Here is a 22,792-nt window from a genome sequence, read left to right as displayed (position 1 = left end):
TGACTATCATTCTGTGGTAGAGACGCAGACTTCAGTCTGGGAATGAATATCATTCTGTCGTCCAGGAGCGGTGCAGAGACCTAGGCTTCAGTCTGGGAATGACCGTCATTCTGTCGTCCAGGAGCGGTGCAGAGACCGAGGCTTCAGTCTGGGAATGACCGTCATTCCGTCGTCTAGGAGCGGTGCAGAGACCTAGGCTTCAGTCTGGGACTAACTATCATTCTGTCGTCCAGGAGCGGTGCAGAGACCTAGGCTTCAGTCTGGGAATGACCGTCATTCTGTCGTCCAGGAGCGGTGCAGAGACCTAGGCTTCAGTCGGGGAATGACCGTCATTCTGTCGTCCAGGAGCGGTGCAGAGACCTAGGCTTCAGTCTGGGACTGACTATCATTCTGTCGTCCAGGAGCGGTGCAGAGACCTAGGCTTTAGTCTGGGAATTACCATCATTCTGTCATCCAGGAGCGGTGCAGAGACGTAGGCTTCAGTCTGGGAATGACTATCATTCTGTGGTAGAGACGCAGACTTCAGTCTGGGAATGAATATCATTCTGTCGTCCAGGAGCGGTGCAGAGACCTAGGCTTCAGTCTGGGAATGACCGTCATTCTGTCGTCCAGGAGCGGTGCAGAGACCGAGGCTTCAGTCTGGGAATGACCGTCATTCCGTCGTCTAGGAGCGGTGCAGAGACCTAGGCTTCAGTCTGGGACTAACTATCATTCTGTCGTCCAGGAGCGGTGCAGAGACCTAGGCTTCAGTCTGGGAATGACCGTCATTCTGTCGTCCAGGAGCGGTGCAGAGACCTAGGCTTCAGTCTGGGAATGACCGTCATTCTGTCGTCCAGGAGCGGTGCAGAGACCTAGGCTTCAGTCTGGGAATGACCGTCATTCTGTCGCCCAGGAGCGGTGCAGAGACCTAGGCTTCAGTCTGGGAATGACTATCATTCTGTCGTCCAGGAGCGGTGCAGAGACGTAGGCTTCAGTCTGGGAATGACTATCATTCTGTCGTCCAGGAGCGGTGCATAGACCTAGGCTTCAGTCTGGGACTGACTATCATTCTGTCGTCCAGGAGCGGTGCAGAGACCTAGGCTTCAGTCTGGGAATGACCGTCATTCTGTCGTCCAGGAGCGGTGCAGAGACCTAGGCTTCAGTCTGGGACTGACTATCATTCTGTCGACCAGGAGCAGTGCAGAGACCTAGGCTTCAGTCTGGGAATGACCGTCATTCTGTCGTCCAGGACCGGTGCAGAGACCTAGGCTTCAGTCTGGGACTGACTATCATTCTGTGGTAGAGACGCAGACTTCAGTCTGGGAATGAATATCATTCTGTCGCCTAGGAGCGGTGCAGATGTAGACTTCAGTCTGGGAATGACTATCATTCTGTCGTCCAGGAGCGGTGCAGAGACATAGGCTTCAGTCTGGGAATGACCATCATTCTGTCGTCCAGGAGCGGTGCAGAGACATAGGCTTCAGTCTGGGAATGACTATCATTCTGTGGCAGAGACGCAGACTTCAGTCTGGGAATGACTATCATTCTGTCGTCTAGGAGCAGTGCAGACGTAGACTTCAGTCTGGGAATGACTATCATTCTGTGGCAAGGGTGTGGCAGAGACGTAGGCTTCAGTCTGGGAATGCCCATAATTCTATCATCCAGGAGCGGTGCAGAGATGTAGACTTCAGTCTGGGAATGACCATCATTCTGTCATCCAGGAGCGGTGCAGAGACGTAGGCTTCAGTCTGGGAATGACCATCATTCTGTCGTCTAGGATCAGTGCAAACGTAGACTTCAGTCTGGGAATGACTATCATTCTGTGGCAAGGGTGTGGCAGAGATGTAGGCTTCAGTCTGGGAATGACCATCATTCTATCATCCAGGAGCGGTGCAGAGATGTAGACTTCAGTCTGGGAATGACCATCATTCTGTCATCCAGGAGCGGTGCAGAGACGTAGGCTTCAGTCTGGGAATGGCTATCATTCTGTGGCAGGGGTGTGGCAGAGACGCAGACTTCAGTCTAGGACTGACCATCATTCTGTCATCCAGGAGCGGTGCAGACACGTAGGCTTCAATCTGGGAATGACCATCATTCTGTCGTCTAGTAGCAGTGCAGACGTAGACTTCAGTCTGGGAATGACTATCATTCTGTGGCAAGGGTGTGGCAGGGATGTAGGCTTCAGTCTGGGAATGACCATCATTCTATCATCCAGGAGCGGTGCAGAGATGTAGACTTCAGTCTGGGAATGACCATCATTCTGTCATCCAGGAGCGGTGCAGAGACGTAGGCTTCAGTCTGGGAATGACTATCATTCTGTGGCAGGGGTGTGGCAGAGACGCAGACTTCAGTCTAGGACTGACCATCATTCTGTCATCCAGGAGCGGTGCAGAGACGTAGGCTTCAGTCTGGGAATGACCATCATTCTGTCGTCTAGGAGCAGTGCAGACGTAGACTTCAGTCTGAGAATGACTATCATTCTGTGGCAAGGGTGTGGCAGAGACATAGGCTTCAGTCTGAGAATGACCATCATTCTGTCGTCCAGGAGCGGTGCAGAGATGTAGGCTTCAGTCTGGGAATGACTATCATTCTGTGGTAGGGACGCAGACTTCAGTCTGGGAATGACTATCATTCTGTCGTCTAGGAGCGGTGCATAGACCTAGGCTTCAGTCTGGGAATGACCATCATTCTGTCGTCCAGGAGCGGTGCAGAGACATAGGCTTCACTCTGGGAATGACTATCATTCTGTCGTCCAGGAGCGGTGCAGAGACGTAGGCTTCAGTCTGGGAATGACTATCATTCTGTGGTAGAGACGCAGACTTCAGTCTGGGACTGAATATCATTCTGTCGCCTAGGAGCGGTGCAGATGTAGACTTCAGTCTGGGAATGACTATCATTCTGTCGTCCAGGAGCGGTGCAGAGACGTAGGCTTCAGTCTGGGAATGACCATCATTCTGTCGTCCAGGAGCGGTGCAGAGACATAGGCTTCAGTCTGGGAATGACTATCATTCTGTGGCAGAGACGCAGACTTCAGTCTGGGAATGACTATCATTCTGTCGTCTAGGAGCAGTGCAGACGTAGACTTCAGTCTGGGAATGACTATCATTCTGTGGCAAGGGTGTGGCAGAGACGTAGGCTTCAGTCTGGGAATGCCCATAATTCTATCATCCAGGAGCGGTGCAGAGATGTAGACTTCAGTCTGGGAATGACCATCATTCTGTCATCCAGGAGCGGTGCAGAGACGTAGGCTTCAGTCTGGGAATGACCATCATTCTGTCGTCTAGGATCAGTGCAAACGTAGACTTCAGTCTGGGAATGACTATCATTCTGTGGCAAGGGTGTGGCAGAGATGTAGGCTTCAGTCTGGGAATGACCATCATTCTATCATCCAGGAGCGGTGCAGAGATGTAGACTTCAGTCTGGGAATAACCATCATTCTGTCATCCAGGAGCGGTGCAGAGACGTAGGCTTCAGTCTGGGAATGGCTATCATTCTGTGGCAGGGGTGTGGCAGAGACGCAGACTTCAGTCTAGGACTGACCATCATTCTGTCATCCAGGAGCGGTGCAGACACGTAGGCTTCAGTCTGGGAATGACCATCATTCTGTCGTCTAGTAGCAGTGCAGACGTAGACTTCAGTCTGGGAATGACTATCATTCTGTGGCAAGGGTGTGGCAGGGATGTAGGCTTCAGTCTGGGAATGACCATCATTCTATCATCCAGGAGCGGTGCAGAGATGTAGACTTCAGTCTGGGAATGACCATCATTCTGTCATCCAGGAGCGGTGCAGAGACGTAGGCTTCAGTCTGGGAATGACTATCATTCTGTGGCAGGGGTGTGGCAGAGACGCAGACTTCAGTCTAGGACTGACCATCATTCTGTCATCCAGGAGCGGTGCAGAGACGTAGGCTTCAGTCTGGGAATGACCATCATTCTGTCGTCTAGGAGCAGTGCAGACGTAGACTTCAGTCTGAGAATGACTATCATTCTGTGGCAAGGGTGTGGCAGAGACATAGGCTTCAGTCTGAGAATGACCATCATTCTGTCGTCCAGGAGCGGTGCAGAGACGTAGGCTTCAGTCTGGGAATGACTATCATTCTGTGGTAGGGACGCAGTCTTCAGTCTGGGAATGACTATCATTCTGTCGTCTAGGAGCGGTGCAGATGTAGACTTCAGTCTGGGAATGACCATCATTCTGTAATCCAGGAGCGGTGCAGAGACGTAGGCTTCAGTCTGGGAATGACCATCATTCTGTTGTCCAGGAGCGGTGCAGAGACGTAGGCTTCAGTCAGGGAATGACTATCATTCTGTGGCAGAGACGCAGACTTCAGTCTGGGAATGACTATCATTCTGTCGTCTAGGAGCGGTGCAGACGTAGACTTTAGTCTGGGAATGACTATCATTCTGTCATCCACGAGCAGTGCAGACGTAGACTTCAGTCTGGGAATGACCATCATTCTGTCGTCCAGGAGCGGTGCAGTCGTAGACTTCAGTCTGGGAATTACTATCATTCTGTGGCAAGGGTGTGGCAGAGACGTAGGCTTCAGTGTGGGAATGACCATCATTCTGTCGTCCAGTAGCGGTGAAGAGACGTAGGCTTCAGTCTGGGAATGACTATCATTCTGTGGAAGGGCTGTGGCAGAGACGTAGACTTCAGTCTAGGAATGACCATCCTTCTGTCGTCCAGGAGCGGTGCAGAGACGTACGCTTCACTCTGGGAATGACTATCATTCTGTGGCAAGGGTGTGGCAGAGACGTAGGCTTCAGTCTGGGAATGAGCATCATTCTGTCGTCCAGGAGCGGTGCAGAGACGTAGGCTTCTCTCTGGGAATGACTATCATTCTGTGGCAGGGGTGTGGCAGAGACGCAGGCTTCAGTCTGGGAATTACCATCATTCTGTCGTCCAGGAGTGGTGCAGAGACATAGACTTCAGTCTGGGAATGACCATCATTCTGTCGTCCAGGACCGGTGCAGAGACGTAGGCTTCAGTCTAGGAATGACGATAATTCTGTGGCAAGGGTGTCGCAGAGACGTAGGCTTCAGTCTGGGAATGACCATCATTCTGTCGTCCACGAGTGGTGCAGACGTAGACTTCAGTCTGGGAATGACCATCATTCTGTCGTCCAGGAGCGGTGCAGAGACGTAGGCTTCACTCTGGGAATGACTATCATTCTGTCATCCAGGAGCAGTGCAGAGACGTAGGCTTCAGTCTGGGAATGACTATCATTCTGTCGTCCAGGAGCGGTGCAGAGACGTAGGCTTCAGTCTGGGAATGACCATCATTCTTTCGTCCAAGAGCGGTTCAGAGACGTAGACTTCAGTCTAGGAATGACTATCATTCTGTGGCAAGGGTGTGGCAGAGACGTAGGCTTCAGTCTGGGAAAGATCATCATTCTGTCGTCCAGGAGGGGTGCAGAGACATAGACTTCAGTCTGGGAATGACTATCATTCTGTGGCAAGGGTGTGGCAGAGATGTAGACTTCAGTCTGGGAATGACTATCAGTCTGTCATCCAGGAGCGGTGCAGAGACGTAGACATCAGTCTGGGAATGACCATCATTCTGTCGTGCAGGAGCGGTGCAGAGACGTGGACTTCACTCTGGGAATGACTATCATTCTGTGGCAAGGGTGTGGCAGAGACATAGGCTTCACTCTGGGAATGACTATCATTCTGTGGCAGGGCAGGCAGAGACGTAGGCTTCAGTCTGTAAATGACCATCATTCTGACGTCCAGGAGCGGTGCAGAGACGTAGGCTTCAGTCTGGGAATGACTATCAGTCTGTCATCCAGGAGCGGTGCAGAGACGTAGACATCAGTCTGGGAATGACCATCATTCTGTCGTGCAGGAGCGGTGCAGAGACGTGGACTTCACTCTGGGAATGACTATCATTCTGTGGCAAGGGTGTGGCAGAGACATAGGCTTCACTCTGGGAATGACTATCATTCTGTGGCAAGGGTGTGGCAGAGATGTAGACTTCAGTCTGGGAATGACCATCATTCTGTCGTCCAGGACTGGTGCAGAGATGTAGGCTTCAGTCTAGGAATGACGATCATTCTGTGGCAAGGGTGTGGCAGAGACGTAGGCTTCAGTCTGGGAATGACCATCATTCTGTCATCCAGGAGCGGTGCAGAGACGTAGACATTAGTCTAGGAATGACCATCATTCTGTCGTCCAGGAGCGGTGCAGAGACGTAGACTTCAGTCTAGGAATGACGATCATTCTGTGGCAAGGGTGTAGCAGAGACGTAGGCTTCAATCTCGGAATAACCATAATTCTGTCATCCAGGAGTGGTACAGACGTAGACTTCAATCTGGGAACGACCATCATTCTGTCGTCCAGGAGCGGTGCAGAGACGTAGGCTTCAGTCTAGGAATGACTATCATTCTGTCGTCCAAGAGCGGTTCAGAGATGTAGACTTCAGTCTAGGAATGACTATCATTCTGTGGCAAGGGTGTGGCAGAGACGTAGGCTTCAGTCTGGGAATGACCATCATTCTGTCATCCAGGAGCGGTGCAGAGACGTAGGCTTCAGTCTGGGAATGACTATCATTCTGTTGCAGGGGTGTGGCAGAGACGTATGATTCAGTCTTGGAATGACCATCATTCTGTCGTCCAGGAGCGGTGCAGAGACGTAGGCTTCAGTCTGGGAATGACTATCATTCTGTGGCAGGGCTGTGGCAGAGACGTAGACTTCAGTCTAGGAATGACCATCCTTCTGTCATCCAGGAGCGGTGCAGAGACGTAGGCTTCACTCTGAGAATGACTATTATTCTGTGGCAAGGGTGTGGCAGGGACGTAGGGTTCAGTCTGGGAATGAGCATCATTCTGTCGTCCAGGAGCGGTGCAGAGACGTAGGCTTCCCTCTGGGAATGACTATCATTCTGTGGCAGGGGTGTGGCAGAGACGCAGGCTTCAGTCTGGGAATTACCATCATTCTGTTATCCAGGAGCGGTGCAGAGACGTCGGCTTCAGTCTGGGAATGACTATCATTCTGTCGTCCAGGAGCGGTGCAGAGACGTAGGCTTCAGTCTAGGAATGACTATCATTCTGTCGTAAAGAGCGGTTCAGAGACGTAGACTTCAGTCTAGGAATGAATATCATTCTGTGGCAAGGGTGTGGCAGAGACGTAGGCTTCAGTCTGGGAATGACCATCATTCTGTCGTCCATGAGCGGTGCAGAGACGTAGACTTCACTCTGGGAATGACTATCATTCTGTGGCAAGGGTGTGGCAGAGACGTAGGCTTCAGTCTGGGAATGACCATCATTCTGTCGTCCAGGAGGGGTGCAGAGACGTAGACTTCAGTCTGGGAATGACTATCATTCTGTGGCAAGGGTGTGGCAGAGATGTATACTTCAGTCTGGGAATGACTATCATTCTGTGACAAGGGTGTGGCAGAGAAGTAGGCTTCAGTCTGGGAATGACCATCATTCTGACGTCCAGGAGCGTTGCAGAGACGTAGGCTTCAGTCTGGGAATGACTATCATTCTGTCGTCCAGGAGCGGTGCAGAGACGTAGACTACAGTCTGGGAATGACCATCATTCTGTCGTGCAGGAGCGGTGCAGAGACGTGGACTTCACTCTGGGAATGACTATCATTCTGTTGCAAGGGTGTGGCAGAGACATAGGCTTCACTCTGGGAATGACTATCATTCTGTGGCAGGGCAGGCAGAGACGTAGGTTTCAGTCTGTAAATGACCATCATTCTGTCGTCCAGGAGCAGTGCAGAGATGTAGACTTCAGTCTGGGAATGACCATCATTCTGTCGTCCAGGAGCGGTGCAGAGACGTAGGCTTCAGTCTAGGAATGACTATCATTCTGTCGTCCAAGAGCGGTTCAGAGACGTAGACTTCAGTCTAGGAATGACTATCATTCTGTGGCAAGGGTGTGGCAGAGACGTATGCTTCAGTCTTGGAATGACCATCATTCTGTCGTCCAGGAGCGGTGCAGAGACGTAGGCTTCAGTCTGGGAATGACTATCATTCTGTGGCAGGGCTGTGGCAGAGACGTAGACTTCAGTCTAGGAATAACCATCCTTCTGTCGTCCAGGAGCGGTGCAGAGACGTAGGCTTCACTCTGGGAATGACTATTATTCTGTGGCAAGGGTGTGGCAGGGACGTAGGCTTCAGTCTGGGAATGAGCATCATTCTGTTGTCCAGGAGCGGTGCAGAGACGTAGGCTTCCCTCTGGGAATGACTATCATTCTGTGGCAGGGGTGTGGCAGAGACGCAGGCTTCAGTCTGGGAATTACCATCATTCTGTCATCCAGGAGCGGTGCAGAGACGTAGGCTTCAGTCTGGGAATGACTATCATTCTGTCGTCCAGGAGCGGTGCAGAGACGTAGGCTTCAGTCTAGGAATGACTATCATTCTGTCGTCCAAGAGCGGTTCAGAGACGTAGACTTCAGCCTAGGAATGAATATCATTCTGTGGCAAGAGTGTGGCAGAGACGTAGGCTTCAGTCTGGGAATGACCATCATTCTGTCATCCAGGCACGGTGCAGAGACGTAGACTTCACTCTGGGAATGACTATCATTCTGAGTCAAGGGTGTGGCAGAGACGTAGGCTTCAGTCTGGGAATGACCATCAGTCTGTCATCCAGGAGTGGTGCAGACATGTAGACTTCAGTCTAGGAATGACTATCATCCTGTCGTCCAGGAGTGGCGCAGAGCCATAGACTTCAGTCTTGGAATGACTATCATCCTCTGGCAAGGGTGCGGCAGAGAAGGGCTAAGCAGTTATATTCCACAGAGAAGGAATGCTGTGCGGACCATCTTAGAGCATTGGAATGTGGGAGCTCCATTGCAGACACAGGGGTGCTCCCGGCTTCTCATGGCCTAAAAGCCCTCAACATGCTAATGTTCGTGGATCACAGCCACACCTGTGAACGAAGACCTCCCAGTGTCTGAGGGGATTTTAATCCCCTTTGGCTCCCTGAGTACTTTGTTTTATTTATTAGCACATTCTTCCCTCTAGTGGCCGAATGATCTAATAGCCTTAGAACCCCTTGTACCTGGGCCTTCGGCTCAGACCTTTAACGCTGGAGAGGACCTTCAATGGCTGGTATAGCCCGCTACGTCGGGCTCTAAGGCTAAATTAAACTCCATTTATTTTCTGCTTCTTCTAAAATTCAGCCTAGCGCTCAGAAGTAGCGATAGGATGGTGGATTCTAGGAGCTTGCTAACCATGTTAGGAATGTTCATGTTGTTTTTTCTGGCCATGGACGGCATTACTGCACTTATTCTCCCATTCTGTTTGATTAGCGTTCATATTTCATGTACTAGATTTGGAGTTCTTCCCCTGTTTCATAGGGCTGTTTTTAGGGCGTTATCCATTTAAGAGAGTGCTTGGAGTTCCACAGTGTCCCTGAACTCATCAAGTTGGATTAATGACCAGAAAAACCCCATCCACATAGTATTTATTGCTCAGTGGGCTGGGTATGTGTCACAGTCTACCTGGATTACTTACTCTTGTTGGCACATTGAAGGTAGTCCTTGCACTAGGTGCTCAGAAACACAACCCCTGCAGCCCCAGAGAGTGCATCCCAGATCCTGACACTTCCAGCCTTCTGCAAGTAGTCTACTTGCGCCTCAAAAAAGGTAAATACCTACTTTGTTCCTCTGACGCCTTTTGTGTAGCAGAATATCTAACCCTAGTGCGGCTGGTGCAGTCGCACCAGTCCTCGGGTTGTGAGGGGTCCACTGCTTCCCTATTCAGTTTGTATTTTGCTACCCAACTGGAGGGGAGGGAATCCATTTTTTGCTGTATTGGTGCTACACCCCGCTGTTCTGTCCTACAGACATGGGCCCTCATTATGATACTGGCTGTATAAACCGCAGCTGTCTGCCGTAATATGACCACATCCGGACTTCTGCCAGAAGGATGGTGGAAATCCGGCTGTGGCCATGCCGGCGGATGGCAGTAAGGTGGCGCTGCTGCCTCCAGCAGCGCCAAGCCAGTAGGCCGCCACCAGCTATATTATGACCCATAATACGGCCTGGCAGTGTTCTGCTGGCGGACGCTGCTGGTGGCAACAGCGCCCCATCCCGTCTCCTGCGGAAGGATCCCTTGAACACAGGTAAGTGGGTGCTCTGACAGGGGAGGGAGGTGGGGGGAGCTGTGTGGTAGTGTGTGTGAATGTTTGTGTGTGCATGTATGTGGGTGTGTGTTTCGTGTTGAATGCGTGTGTTCAGGCATGGAGGTGTGAGTGCGTGTATGTTGTGTTGTGTGAATGCATGTCTGCGTGTATGTATGAAAGTGTCTGCGGATGTGTGTGTGGCTGGGTGTATGCATGCATGGATGCATGTTGGAACGGGTGTGTATATGCATGTGTGTGTGTGTGTGTGTGAAGGGGGCGTGAAAGTAGGGGGGTATTTGGAGGAAGGGGGGTTGGCGGGTGTCTGGAGAGGGGGTAGGGAAGACCTCTATCAGTGACAGAGAAAGGCGTTAAGGAAGCCACGGAAACCATGGCGATAGGCGGGGTCATAATCCCACAGGCGGGACAGTGACAGTCGCCGGGCTGGAGACTGATATCTCCAGCCCAGCGGCTGTTACTGCTGTAGCGATCGGTGTGGTACATTGGCGCTTTGGCTATGTCATAATATGGTGGAAAGTACCGCCAGCCTGTTGGCAGTACTTTCCACCATATCTCCGCCAACCGCCAGGGTCGTAATGAGGGCCATGATTGTTTACCTGCGCTAGAGCCCCAATAGCTCTCCAGCACTCGAAGTAAACTGAATGTTTCTTTGCTCGATGCAGGTTGTCGACCTCCACCGTTCGAGGGGATAATGACCAGCTCCTCGTAGAAGCCCAGTACATCCCTCCAAAGGCTGCGATCCTGCAGGCAGCAGAGCGTTCAACCAGCAGTAAAGGCCCCCTGATAGCACGTGCTCTGCAGGACCCCACTGGAAGCACACTGCCAGCAGTCAACGTGTTGTATGACCATTGCTGGGCATCACTGGCCAACAACTACAGCCGACCAGCGGCTAAGACCAGGTGAGTGTTTACCTAGCACCTTTTAACAAACGTGGAACATCGACTGCTTTGTATGTCTATCTCAAAGAAGACAGGTTTATGTGTGTGCTGAGGACTTCTGCGTATGTCTGGATCTTTAGCAGAGCAGCCTAGAAGGAAATGTCAACGATTAGAAACAGTGACAGGAGCAAAAGAAGTCTAATGTTAGGAACGGTGCTAGGAGGAGGAGACGTCTAATGTTAGGAACAGTGCTAGGAGGGGGAGACATCTAATGTTAGGAACACTGCTAGGAGGAGGAGACGTCTAATGTTAGGAACAGTACCAGGAGGAGGAGACGTCTAATGCTAGGAGGAGGAGCCATCTAATATTAGGGACAGTACCAGGAGGAGGAGACGTCTAACATTAGGAACAGTGCTAGGAGGAGATGTTCAACATTCTTTTGAGGTGAGGATCTGCTTTACACTGTGTAGCTGTGTGTCATCATATCCCCACACTGGACAAGTGGTTGCATGGCACTGGTATTTATCTTGATTTCTGGGCACTGAGGGAAGTGGAGTAAACCACACACCAAACTTTCTTTAAAATTAAAACTCTCTTCCAGGGCATTTCCCAGGCTTCATGAAGGCACAGAAGAAAGGCTGATATTTGCTGGTCAGGCTGTACATTGGCCACATCAAACCCAGTCTCTCTTGAGTCCTAGGGTGACACCCAGTATAACGCCAAAGGGGTATGAGGAAGTCAGGCTTAGCCACCGGGGGGACTTGGAAATTGAAAGAGTCTCTTCTCCTCTCAGATGTCCCCTTCTGCTAGGTTGCATGTTTGTCAGCATGTCCTGCTGATTGCTCATTGGCTGCCACCAACAGATCCAGTCTAATCGCAGTGTGACCCAAAGGGCAGTAGCTGACTCCTGAGCAGCCTAGAACTACCATCAGGGTCTCTCCAGTGGATGTCAAGACTGAGTGCTGAATTAAAACAAAGAGCAGACTAGATAGTCCAACATAGGTGTTAGACATTGGGTCTCCAGTTGGCAGAGATATGCTCCCTGTCCAAGTAGGGGTCACAAACCTAGTTTGGGTAAGTCACAACACAACCTAAATTATCCTGTGCTAACTCTGTGGTAGCTTGGCACAGAGCAGGCAGGCCTAACTTAGAAGGCAATGAGTAAAGTAGTTGTGCAATAACTCATACAGTAACACAGTAAACAAAGCACAAAAACCACTCCCCATCAGTTAGAGGTAATATTTATCTGAATAAAATAGGACCAAAATGACAAAACAATATGCACAAGTCAAACTATCACTTTTTAAAGACTTAAATGAGTCTCAATTCTTAAGATCAGTGGTTGTATCCTTTTAACACACAGTACCTGGGATGCATCAAAAATAACAATGCAGAGGTGGAGATGTATCGAAAAGTGAAGCAATGCGTCAAGTTTTCCAGTGCAGCAAAGGTGACGCCTTGTTTCTTTCTACGCTGCAAGACGATGTGTCAGTTTCCAGGAGCATTGCGATGCAGGGATATTTTGATGCCCAGTGACGATGCGATGAAAACCCAGAACTAGTTGAGCAGAGGCAAGGTGATGCTGTGATTTTGTAGCCGAGGAGCAGGCGCTAGGTTGATCCGGCAGGCGTTGCGTTGAATTTTGCAGGCATTGTGTCGATTTTTCGACGTGCTGGCTTTTATTGTTTCTGAAGGCTTTGATTGCCCTGAGATCTCAGAACAGGAGGCAAGCTCAATCCAAGCCCTGGGAGAGCACTTGAGGAGGAAGGTAGAGTCTTTCCAGCAGAGTCAGGTTTAAGCAGGCAGCAGGGCAGCAAGCAGGAGAGCAGTCCTTTCATCAAAGCAGTCCAGATGAGTCCTTTGGGTAGACAGGCAGTCTCTCTGACAGAACCCAGTTGTAGGTCCCGAAGAGTCTGATTTGGTGGGGTCACAGACCCAGTATGTATACACAAAAGTGCCTTTGAAGTGGAATAAACATTTAGAAATGTGCAATTTCACCTTTCAACCCAGCCCTGGTTGCCAGGAGCCCCATGGGGGGTTATCAGTCCTTTGTGTGAGGGCAGGCTCCTGGCACTTGAAGTGTAAGAGATAGCCCCTCCACCCTTCCTGTCCAGGGAAGCCCATCTGTATACAGATGAATGTAGCTGCAGCAAGGATGTCCTCTGTTATTGGCTGTCTGGGTGAAATGCACAAGAGGAGCTGTCAACCAGCACAGATCAGACGTGGATTGGAGACAGGCTGTAAGGCACAGATGGCAGTCAGTGTAGAGAAATGCCCACTTTCTAAAAGTGGCATTTCTAAAATAGTAATATTAAATCTAACTTCACCAGTAAGTAGTATTTTTCTTACCGTACCAAATATGACAAGTCTGTTCCTCGCAGATCAGAAATTACCACTTAACAGCACATAAGAGAAATTCTAATGCTAGCCTATGAGAGGAGCAGGCTTCACAGTAGTGAAAAGCTACTTTGGGAGTTTTTCACCACCAGGACATGTAAAACGTATGTCCATGTCCTGCCTTCTACTTACATAACACGCTGCCCTATAGGTTACCTAGGGCCTACCTTACGGGTGACCAATATGGAAGAAAAGGGGAATTTAAGGCTTGGCAAGCAGTCAAAGTGCAAGTGAAACTACCCATATAGGCCTGGCAATGGCAACCTGAGACATGGTTAAGGGGCTACTTATGTGGGTGGCACAGTCCGTGCTGCAAGCCCACTAGTAACATTTCATTTGCAGGCTCTGAGCACATCTTGTGCACCTTACCAGGGACATAAGGATAAATTAAATATGCCAATTGGTTATTAGCCAATGCTTCCATGTTTTAGAGAGAGAGCACATGCATGTTAGCACTTGTTAGCTGTGGTAAAGTACCCAGAGTCCTGAAGCCAACAAAAATGAGGTGAGAAAAAGAGGAGGAGGGAGGCAAAAAGTTTGGGGTGACTCCTTAGAGTGGGCCATTAACCAACAGAAGGTTAGTTCGCACAGTTTCTTTTGCCATGTGAGAACTTGCGTCCCGTAATGTGGTGTACATTGAGTGCTTACTTTTGAATAGGGTGAAAATGATCCCCAGACACACCAGTGATTTACCCATGTGGAGTGAATGTGCATGTGAACTCCGGGGCTGCTCCTTCTCCAGATTTGCCAATCCTGGGTCTGCAAAAAAAGCAAAATGTGATCCCTGAAATGTTTGAATTAATCTGAAACACTGGTAATTAGGCAACACTGCATTCCATTGCATCAGTTTTTTTATCCTGTACCATTACGGATTAGAGCCAGTGATGTGAGATTCAGTCAGTCTAGCAGCTACAGCACATCTCTTGAGCCTGAGTTTCTGCTCCAAGGCATTCGACTCCTGCTCGCTCTGATGCACAGATGCTCTGCAGCCTGTTAAGTGCACCCCATATTCACCTCAGTTTACAGGGACCTGCAGTTTACTCATATTGGCTTTTATCCATGAATGTGGCAATCTGACTGTAGAGCATCAATGTTAAAAGAAGCCTGGCCTCTGAGCTCTAGGTGGTCCTCACCATGTGTCTTTGTGATTGACAGAGAGATGATCGCAGAAGAGATCGTGAGCGGAGACTGGGAGAAGGTCCTGAAGCTGTCCATGATCGCTGCTCATCCACTGGCGTCAGCAAGCCTCAGGGAGGATGCAGGTATGTATTGGCGCGATTCCATGAAGCGTGAAGCATTAGCACAGATGTGTGGGGTGTGCGTTTGAAGTCTCCTGGGTGGGTCTCTAGATGTAGTTACCAAACCCCATGACACATGAAGCATTAACACTGATGTCCGTGCCCATGCGTGGGTTGGTTCCCAGGTAGGTTCTCCAGCTACAGTTGCTGAAGAATGTGACATGTGAAGCACCAATACATTTCTACATTCATGTGGTGAAGCTCCTGGGTCACATCACATGCAGATCATTAACAATCTTATCTCTACTTGAAGGAAAGTACTGTAGGAGGCTGACCTGGCTTGTAGTGGGTACCAAGGGGTACTTACACTCTCTACCAGGTCCAGGTATCCCTTATTAGTGTAGAAGAGGTGTTTCTAGCAGCTTAGGCTGAACTAGGAGACATGCAAAGCTCCTACTATACCACTGGTGTCAAATGCACAATATCATAAGAAAACACAATACACAGATATACTAAAAATAAAGGTACTTTATTTTTATGACAATATGCCAAAAGTATCTCAGTGAGTACCCTCAGTATGAGGATAGCAAATATTCACAAGATATATGTACACAATACCAAAAATATGCAGTAATAGCAAAAGGAAGTAATGCAAGCAGTGTATAGTTACAATAGATTGCAATAGGAGCACATAGGTAGAGGGGCAACACAAACCATATACTCCAAAAGTGGAATGCGAATAACGTATGGACCCCAAACCTATGTGAGCTTGTAGAGGGTCGCTGGGACTGTAAGAAAACAGTGAGGGTTAGAAAAATAGCCCACACCAAGACCCTGAAAAGTAGGTGTAAAGTGCACCTATATTCCCCAGAGAGCACAGAAGTCGTGATAGGGGAATTCTGCAAGAAAGAACAACACCAGCAATGCAACCAAAGTGGATTTCTGGACGAGAGTACCTGTGGAACAAGGGGACCAAGTCCAAGAGTCGCGACAAAGTCGAGATTGGGCAAATGCCCAGGAAATGCCACCTGAGGGTGCAAAGAAGCTGCCACCGGATGGTAGAAGCTGTGGATTCTGCAAGAACGAAGAGGACTAGGAAATTCCCTTTGGAGGATGGATGTCACACATCGTGAAGAAGCGTGCAGAGGTGTTCCCATGCAGAAAGACCACAAACAAGCCTGGCTAGCTGCAAGGGTTGCGGTTAGGGTTTTTGGATGCTGCTGTAGCCCAGGAGGGACCAAGATGTCGCCACTTGCGTGAGGAGACAGAGGGGGCGCCCAGCAAGACAGGGATCCCTCACAGAAGCAGGCAGCACCCGCAGAAGTGCCGGAGCAGGCACTACAAAGAAGAGTGAACCGGAGCTCACCCGAAGTCACAAAAGGAGATCCCACGACGCTGGAGGACAACTCAGGAGGTTGTGCACTGCAGATTAGAGTGTCGGGGACCCAGGCTTGGCTGTGCACAAAGGAAATCCTGGAAGAGTGCACAGGAGCCGGAGCAGCTGCAATCATGTGGTACCCAGCAATGCAGTCTAGCTATGGGGAGGCAAGGACTTACCTCCACCAAACTTGGACTGAAGAGTCACTGGTCTGTGGGAGCCACTTGGACAGAGTTGCTGACTTCCAGGGACCATGCTCGTCAGGTTGAGAGGGGACCCAGAGGACCGGTGATGCAGTCTTTTGTTGCCTGCGGTTGCAGGGGGAAGATTCCGTCGACCCACAGGAGATTTCATCGGAGCTTCTAGTGCAGAGAGGAGGCAGACTACCCCACAGCATGCACCACCAGGAAAACAGTCGAGAAGGTGGCAGGATCAGCGATACAAGGTTGCAGTAGTCGTCTTTGCTACTTTGTTGCGGTTTTGCAGGAGTCCTGAGCAGTCAGCGGTCGATTCCTTGGCAGAAGGTGAAGAGAGAGATGCAGAGGAACTCTGATGAGCTCTTGCATTCATTATCTAAAGAATTCCCCAAAGCAGAGACCCTAAATAGCCAGAAAAGGAAGTTTGGCTACCTAGGAAGGAGGATAGGCTAGTAACACAGGTAAGAGCCTATCAGAAGGAGTCTCTGACATCACCTGCTGGCCCTGGCCACTCAGAGCAGTCCAGTGTGCCAGCAGCACCTCTGTTTCCAAGATGGCAGAGGTCTGGAGCACACTGGAGGAGCTCTGGGCACCTCCCCTGGGAGGTGCAGGTCAGGGGAGTGGTCACTCCCCTTTCCTTTGTCCAGTTTCGCACCAGAGCAGGGCTGGGGGATCCCTGAACCGGTGTAGACTGACTTATGAGGAGATGGGCAGCATCTGTGCCCATCAAAGCATTTCCAGAGGCTGGGGGAGGCTACTCCTCCCCAGCCCTGACACCTTTTTCCAAAGGGAGAGAGTGTAACACCCTCTCTCTGAGGAAGTCCTTTGTTCTGCCTTCCTGGGCCGAGCCTGGCTGGACCCCAGAAGGGCAGAAACCTGTCTGAGGGGTTGGCAGCAGCAGCAGCTGCAGTGAAACCCCGGGAAAGGTAGTTTGGCAGTACCCGTGTCTGTGCTAGCGACTCGGGGATCATGGAATTGTCTCCCCAATGCCAGAATAGCATTGGGGTGACAATTCCATGATCTTAGACATGTTACATGGCCATGTTCGGAGTTACTATTGTGACGCTGTACATAGGTAGTGACCTATGTCCAGTGCACGCGTGTAATGGTGTCCCCCGCACTCACAAAGTCCGGGGAATTTGCCCTGAACGATGTGGGGGCACCTTGGCTAGTGCCAGGGTGCCCACACACTAAGTAACTTAGCACCCAACCTTTACGAGGTAAAGGTTAGACATATAGGTGACTTATAAGTTACTTAAGTGTAGTGGTAAATGGCTGTGAAATAACGTGGACGTTATTTCACTCAGGCTGCAGTGGCAGGCCTGTTTAAGAATTGTCAGATCTCCCTATGGGTGGCAAAAGAAATGCTGCAGCCCATAAGGATCTCCTGGAACCCCAATACCCTGGGTACCTCAGTACCATATATTAGGGAATTATAAGGGTGTTCCAGTATGCCAATGTGAATTGGTGAAATTGGTCACTAGCCTGTTAGTGACAATTTGTAAAGAGAGAGCATAACCACTGAGGTTCTGGTTAGCAGAGCCTCAGTGAGACAGTTAGGCATCACACAGGGAACACATACATATAGGCCACAAACTTATGAGCACTGGGGTCCTGGCTAGCAGGGTCCCAATGACACATAACAAACATACTGAAAACATAGGGTTTTCACTATGAGCACTGGGCCCTGGCTAGCAGGATCCCAGTGAGACAGTGAAAACACCCTGACATACACTCACAAACAGGCCTAAAGTGGGGGTAACAAGGCTAGAAAGACGCTACTTTCCCACAAGTACCCTCTTTTTTGCATAGATACCCCCACTTTTTGCCTGCTATCAGTATGCTTAGACTGTTTGTACTAGTATCCTGCTAACAAAGACCCCGGTGTTCTCTCCCTTTAAATGTAGTCGCTTAGGGCTTTGTACGCTTCACAATTGGCATACTGGTGTCCCCATATAAGTCCTTAGTTTATGGTGGTTAGGTATCCAGGGCATTATGGCACCAGCGGTTCCCCATGGGCTGTGCATTGTATTGTGCCACCCATGGGAGCCCATGCAAAATGTGTCTGCAGGCCTGCCATTGCACCCTGTGTGAAAAGGTGCATGCACCCTTTCACCACAGGTCACTGCACCAGTTCACTGTAAATCACCCCTATGGTAGGCCTTCCTAGCTCAGAGGGCAGGTCCCTGTGCGTAAGGGCAGCCCTGCATGAGCAGAGGTGCCCCTGCGAATGCCAGTTCCACTGCACTGAACTTCGTAAGTACGGGGAAACCATTTTACTGGTGTACTGGACACATGTCACTGCCTGTGTCCAGCTACATCATGGTAACTCTGAACCTGGGCATGTTTTGTATCAAACATGTAAGAATAATACCCCAATACTGCTGCCAGTATTGGTTGTATGATTCCATGCACTCTGGGGGCTCCTTAGAGGATCCCCAGTAGTTCTCCTACCAGTCTTCTAGGGTTTTCCAGGCAGCCCGTGCTGCTGCCACCCGTCAGACAGGTTTCTGCCCCCCTGCTGCTTGACCAGCTCAAGCAGGAGAAGACAGAACAAAGGACTTTCTGTGGGAGAGAGAGGCAACACTCTCTCCCTTGGAAATAGGCGTTACAAGGCTTGGGAGGGGTTGCTTCCCCAAACCACGGCTTGCTTTGAGGGGCACATTTGGTGCCCTCCTTGCATAAGCTGGTTTGCACCAGTCCAGGGACCCCCCAGTCCCTGCTCTGTTGTGAAACTGGACAAAGGAAAGGGGAGTGACTACTCCCCTGTCCATCACCACCCCATGGGTGGTGCCCAGAGCTCCTCCAGGTGGCCACTCAATTCTGTCATCTTGTTTCAAGAGGCCCCTGGGGCATCTGAGTGGCCAGTTCAGGCAGGTGACGTAACAGATCCTTCATGATAGGTGCTCACCTTGCTAGGTGACCAATCCCCCTTTTAGTGCTATTTAGGGACTCCCTTGCAGGTGGTTCCCCAGATTCAATGTGAAAGACTCCACTAGGATTCCTCTGCATCATTTACTTCAACTTCTGGCCACTGGAACCACAACTGGACTCTTCAGGAACCCACAAGACTGCAACTCCGACGATGACTTTGCTTTGCAACATAGTTTCACCAGCTCCTTCCAGCAAATGGAACATTTCTCCAGCTATGCATCCTCTGGAGTTGGCAAGACTTTAGCCTGCACCAAGAAGCAAGAGGGAGTCTCCTTTGGAGTGAAGGAGTCACTCCCCTGCATCTGCAGGCACCACCAGCAACGATATCCGGCTGTGTGGATCTGCTCTCCTCTGGAAGTGTGTGGATCCTGCATAACAGGTGATGGTCTGGTGTGGTCCCCTTGGTCCTCTCTGACAGCTGTCCAACTTGGGAGCTGGTGAGCACTTGTCTCTCCTTCCAGGACAGTACCCCTGTTCACCGTGACTCTTGCAGCTACCAAGGCTTGTTGTCTCCTGCTCCAAGGGATCTTCAGGCTCCAAGTAGCTCGGGCCACCAGCACTTCTTCCTGCCAAGCACAGCCTCAGACGTGGGACTCCTCTTCAGGTGCGCTGACTCGGCCTCACTGCGACTTACTGTGCCTGCTGCCAATAGTTTGCCTGTAGGGGCTGCGACTGCTTCTGTTGGCCCTCCCAACTGCTGAGGGTTACCCTGGACTTTCCTCCAAGGGTCCAGTCCCCTGGGCCTTGCTGGTACTCTTCAGCCTTGCAAATCTTCTTTTGCTCCTCTTGCATTTGCCAAAGCTTGTTGGTGGTTCTCCTACACCACTGACCAACTTCAACCCGACAACCGACGTGGGACACCATCTGCACTGCTCCAAGGGCTCCTCTTCACCTCCTGGGCTCCACAGCTGGTCCTCTTCTCCCCTCATCGACCTGGTTCTGTATCCACAGAGGCTTGGGTAGTAGCTTCTTTCCCCACTGGACACTCCATCATGGACTGGGCTCCGTCTCCTTTTGCAGGTCCTCTTCTTTCAGAATCCACTATTAGTTTCTTCTAGACTGGTCGGGTTCTTGCACAATCCTTTTTCTAAGTCCTTCTGTTAGTCCTTGGGAAGACCTGGTACTTACCTCTGCTCTCCTGGTCACTAGGGGCCACTCAGGTACTCAACTCTTAGGGTCCCTAGTTCTTCCAGCTCCTCTTTAACAACTCCATATCCTTGGGTAGGGAACTTCACTTCGCATTCCACTTTCTTAGTATATGGTTTGGTTTTCCCCTAGGGCCTTCACTATTTTCTATAATTCTTGCTAATGCTTGTTGTTTCTATGCCAATCCATATTTGCTATTGTGTAATTATATAGTGTGTACTTACCTTCAGTTGGGGAGACTGCCTATAAGTAATCTAGTATTGTGTTACTGTGATAAAGTACCTTTATTTTTGTAACACTGTGTGGTTCTTCCATATTTGAGAAGTTGCTGTGTGACTATTATGGTATTGCATAAGCTTGCATGTCCCCTAGATAAGTGTTGCCTGTTTATCCACAGCTACCTCTAGAGAGCCTGGCTTCCTAGACACTGCCTACACTTCACTAATAGTGGTTGTCTGGATCTGGTATAAGGTGCCAACACCATAGGTGTCTCCCACACACTAGGCCAGCTTCATACACTACTTATGTGTTGGAGGGTCTTGTGTGCTGACGATGTGAAGCGTTAACATTGATGCCCCTGGGTGGGTCCCCTGGATGCAGATGTTAAAGTCCATGGAACATCATGCATTAACAAATGTGTTTCTCATTCACAGCCCTGCCGCCTCCACGCCTAAAGGTCTCATCTCCAGGACCCTTGTCGGATGAAGGCATCAAAGCCTATTACCAGATGGGCTTTTATCAGCTACTGAACAACTGCTGGGAGCTGACTGTCCTTCAGGCTGCGCAGCGGCAGGCACTTGAATCCTGGGTCGCACAAGAGTCCTACCTGCAGAAGGACATGCCTGAATACCAGCAGATTCTGGAGCGTCTCCGCCAGGAGTAGGACTGTCTCCCCCGAGACCCCATCTCACCAGAGACTGCTTAATGATGTGGCAAAGATCTAGAGCCCTTTCTCTCTGGATGATAGACGTGGCCTTTACTGGTGTCTTGTTTCCACCTGGGTATCCTTCACCTCCAACGAGGTGGTGGAGCAGAGGTGGAGTAGGTGGACCTCATAAGTCCAAGAGTTGGGGTAATATGTGTGGGTGCCAGAGGAGCATGAAGGAGGAAACAGTGATGAGACTTGCATGGGGCACATGGATGAGACACGTATGATCATTCCCACAGCCTATATACAAAGTGACTTGGGGACACAGCTGATGTGTCCCAGTGTTCACAATGCATCTCGTTGACGTCTGGGGTCCTGTCCTATCTCACGGAAGGTCCCATCAGATGCTCGCTGGTTGGAGGCTGTTGGACACTGCAAGCGGGACGAAAATGACCAACTGGGTAGTTAGAGTAGCAGTGTGCTCAATGAATAGTATTAACGCTACCTGCTGGGCTGGGACAATGTACCAATCACCTTCTGCATGAGCTGCCTGACATTCACTGTTTGGATGGTCCGGCAATCTCATTCGCTTCCTCCTCTTTGTTACCTTACTATGATTTGGGAGGGTTCATGGTGAACCCAAAGTTAGTAGGATTGGTTTCATGTAGGCACAAAAATAATCAATAAAAATAAAATGCATTCACTTGACACACATATTGTGGAGCTAATTATCTTTAATTTACACCTAAATGTATTCATGCATGGACAGGGTTGCTCCAGATGGTGGTAAATAAAACCTGCATTGACAAAGCCAAGAGGTCTGACTTATAATAAAGTGGTGCATTTCACTGTGTGTGGTACTGTGAGAGGGCAGTAGGGCAGAGGATGAATGAAATAATGAGCCAATGGGCGGAGGAACAGATGATTCCATCCATCCATTCACTATAATGACCTGATTCCTGGGATCCCAGGGCTTTAGTTGCACCAATTGGTTTCATTCACCCCTCGTGTTCTCAGGCAGAACTACAGGAACCCAAACTGAATAATTAAGTACTTCACTGTGGTAACTCTGTCAGGTGAGTGGGACTGAGCACTGAAAGAGTATTTCAAAGAGGAGAGGGTGGTTAGACACTCCAAAGAATACATAATACACATTATTACTAGTTAATAAGACCAACGTTCAGTCTATGCTTTACGTTATAAAAGTGTATCAAAACTGAGACACAGCAGAGTTGGAAATGGCCCTTTTTGCAGGTTTATTGTCTCTGCGCACTTTACCACTGCTAATCAGCACTAAAGTGCAAGTGTTCACTAGGTAAAATGTATTGGTGATTGGTTTATCCATGATTGGCATATTTGATTTACTAGTAAGTCCCTAGTAAAGTGCCCTAGAGGTGCCCAGGGCCTGTAAATCAAATGCTACTAGTGGTCCTGCAGCACTGGTTGTGCCACCCACAGTAGTAACCCTGTAAACATGGCTCAGACCTCCCACTGCAGTGTCTTTGTGTGCAGTTTTAAACTGCCAATTCGACTTGGCAAGTGTACCCACTTGCCAGGCCTAAACCTTCCCTTCTCATATATGTAAGGAACCCCTAAGGTAGGCCCTAGGTAGCCCTATCGGCAGGGTGCAGTGTATGTTTAAAGTAGGACATATACTAATGTGTTTTATCTGTCTTAACAGTGAAA

The 22,792-nt window shown here is 50.0% G+C and overlaps 1 protein-coding gene across 1 annotated transcript in view; it reads left to right on the top strand.

The window, feature by feature from the left end:
• LOC138252844 (uncharacterized) overlaps positions 1 to 21,916 on the top strand; it is a 261,104-nt gene extending 239,188 nt beyond the window's left edge. The window contains exons 8-10 of the mRNA XM_069205771.1: positions 10,733 to 10,969; positions 14,501 to 14,607; positions 20,892 to 21,916. Coding sequence (XP_069061872.1) covers positions 10,733 to 10,969; positions 14,501 to 14,607; positions 20,892 to 21,121 — 574 coding nt within the window. The 3' untranslated portion in view covers positions 21,122 to 21,916. The remainder of the gene's footprint in view (positions 1 to 10,732; positions 10,970 to 14,500; positions 14,608 to 20,891) is intronic.
• The last annotated feature ends 876 nt before the right edge of the window (positions 21,917 to 22,792 follow it).

The sequence above is a fragment of the Pleurodeles waltl genome, chromosome 1_2 (assembly GCF_031143425.1).
Source record: "Pleurodeles waltl isolate 20211129_DDA chromosome 1_2, aPleWal1.hap1.20221129, whole genome shotgun sequence".
In the NCBI taxonomy this organism is placed as follows: domain Eukaryota; kingdom Metazoa; phylum Chordata; class Amphibia; order Caudata; family Salamandridae; genus Pleurodeles; species Pleurodeles waltl.
This window is presented reverse-complemented; position numbering and strand designations above follow the sequence as displayed.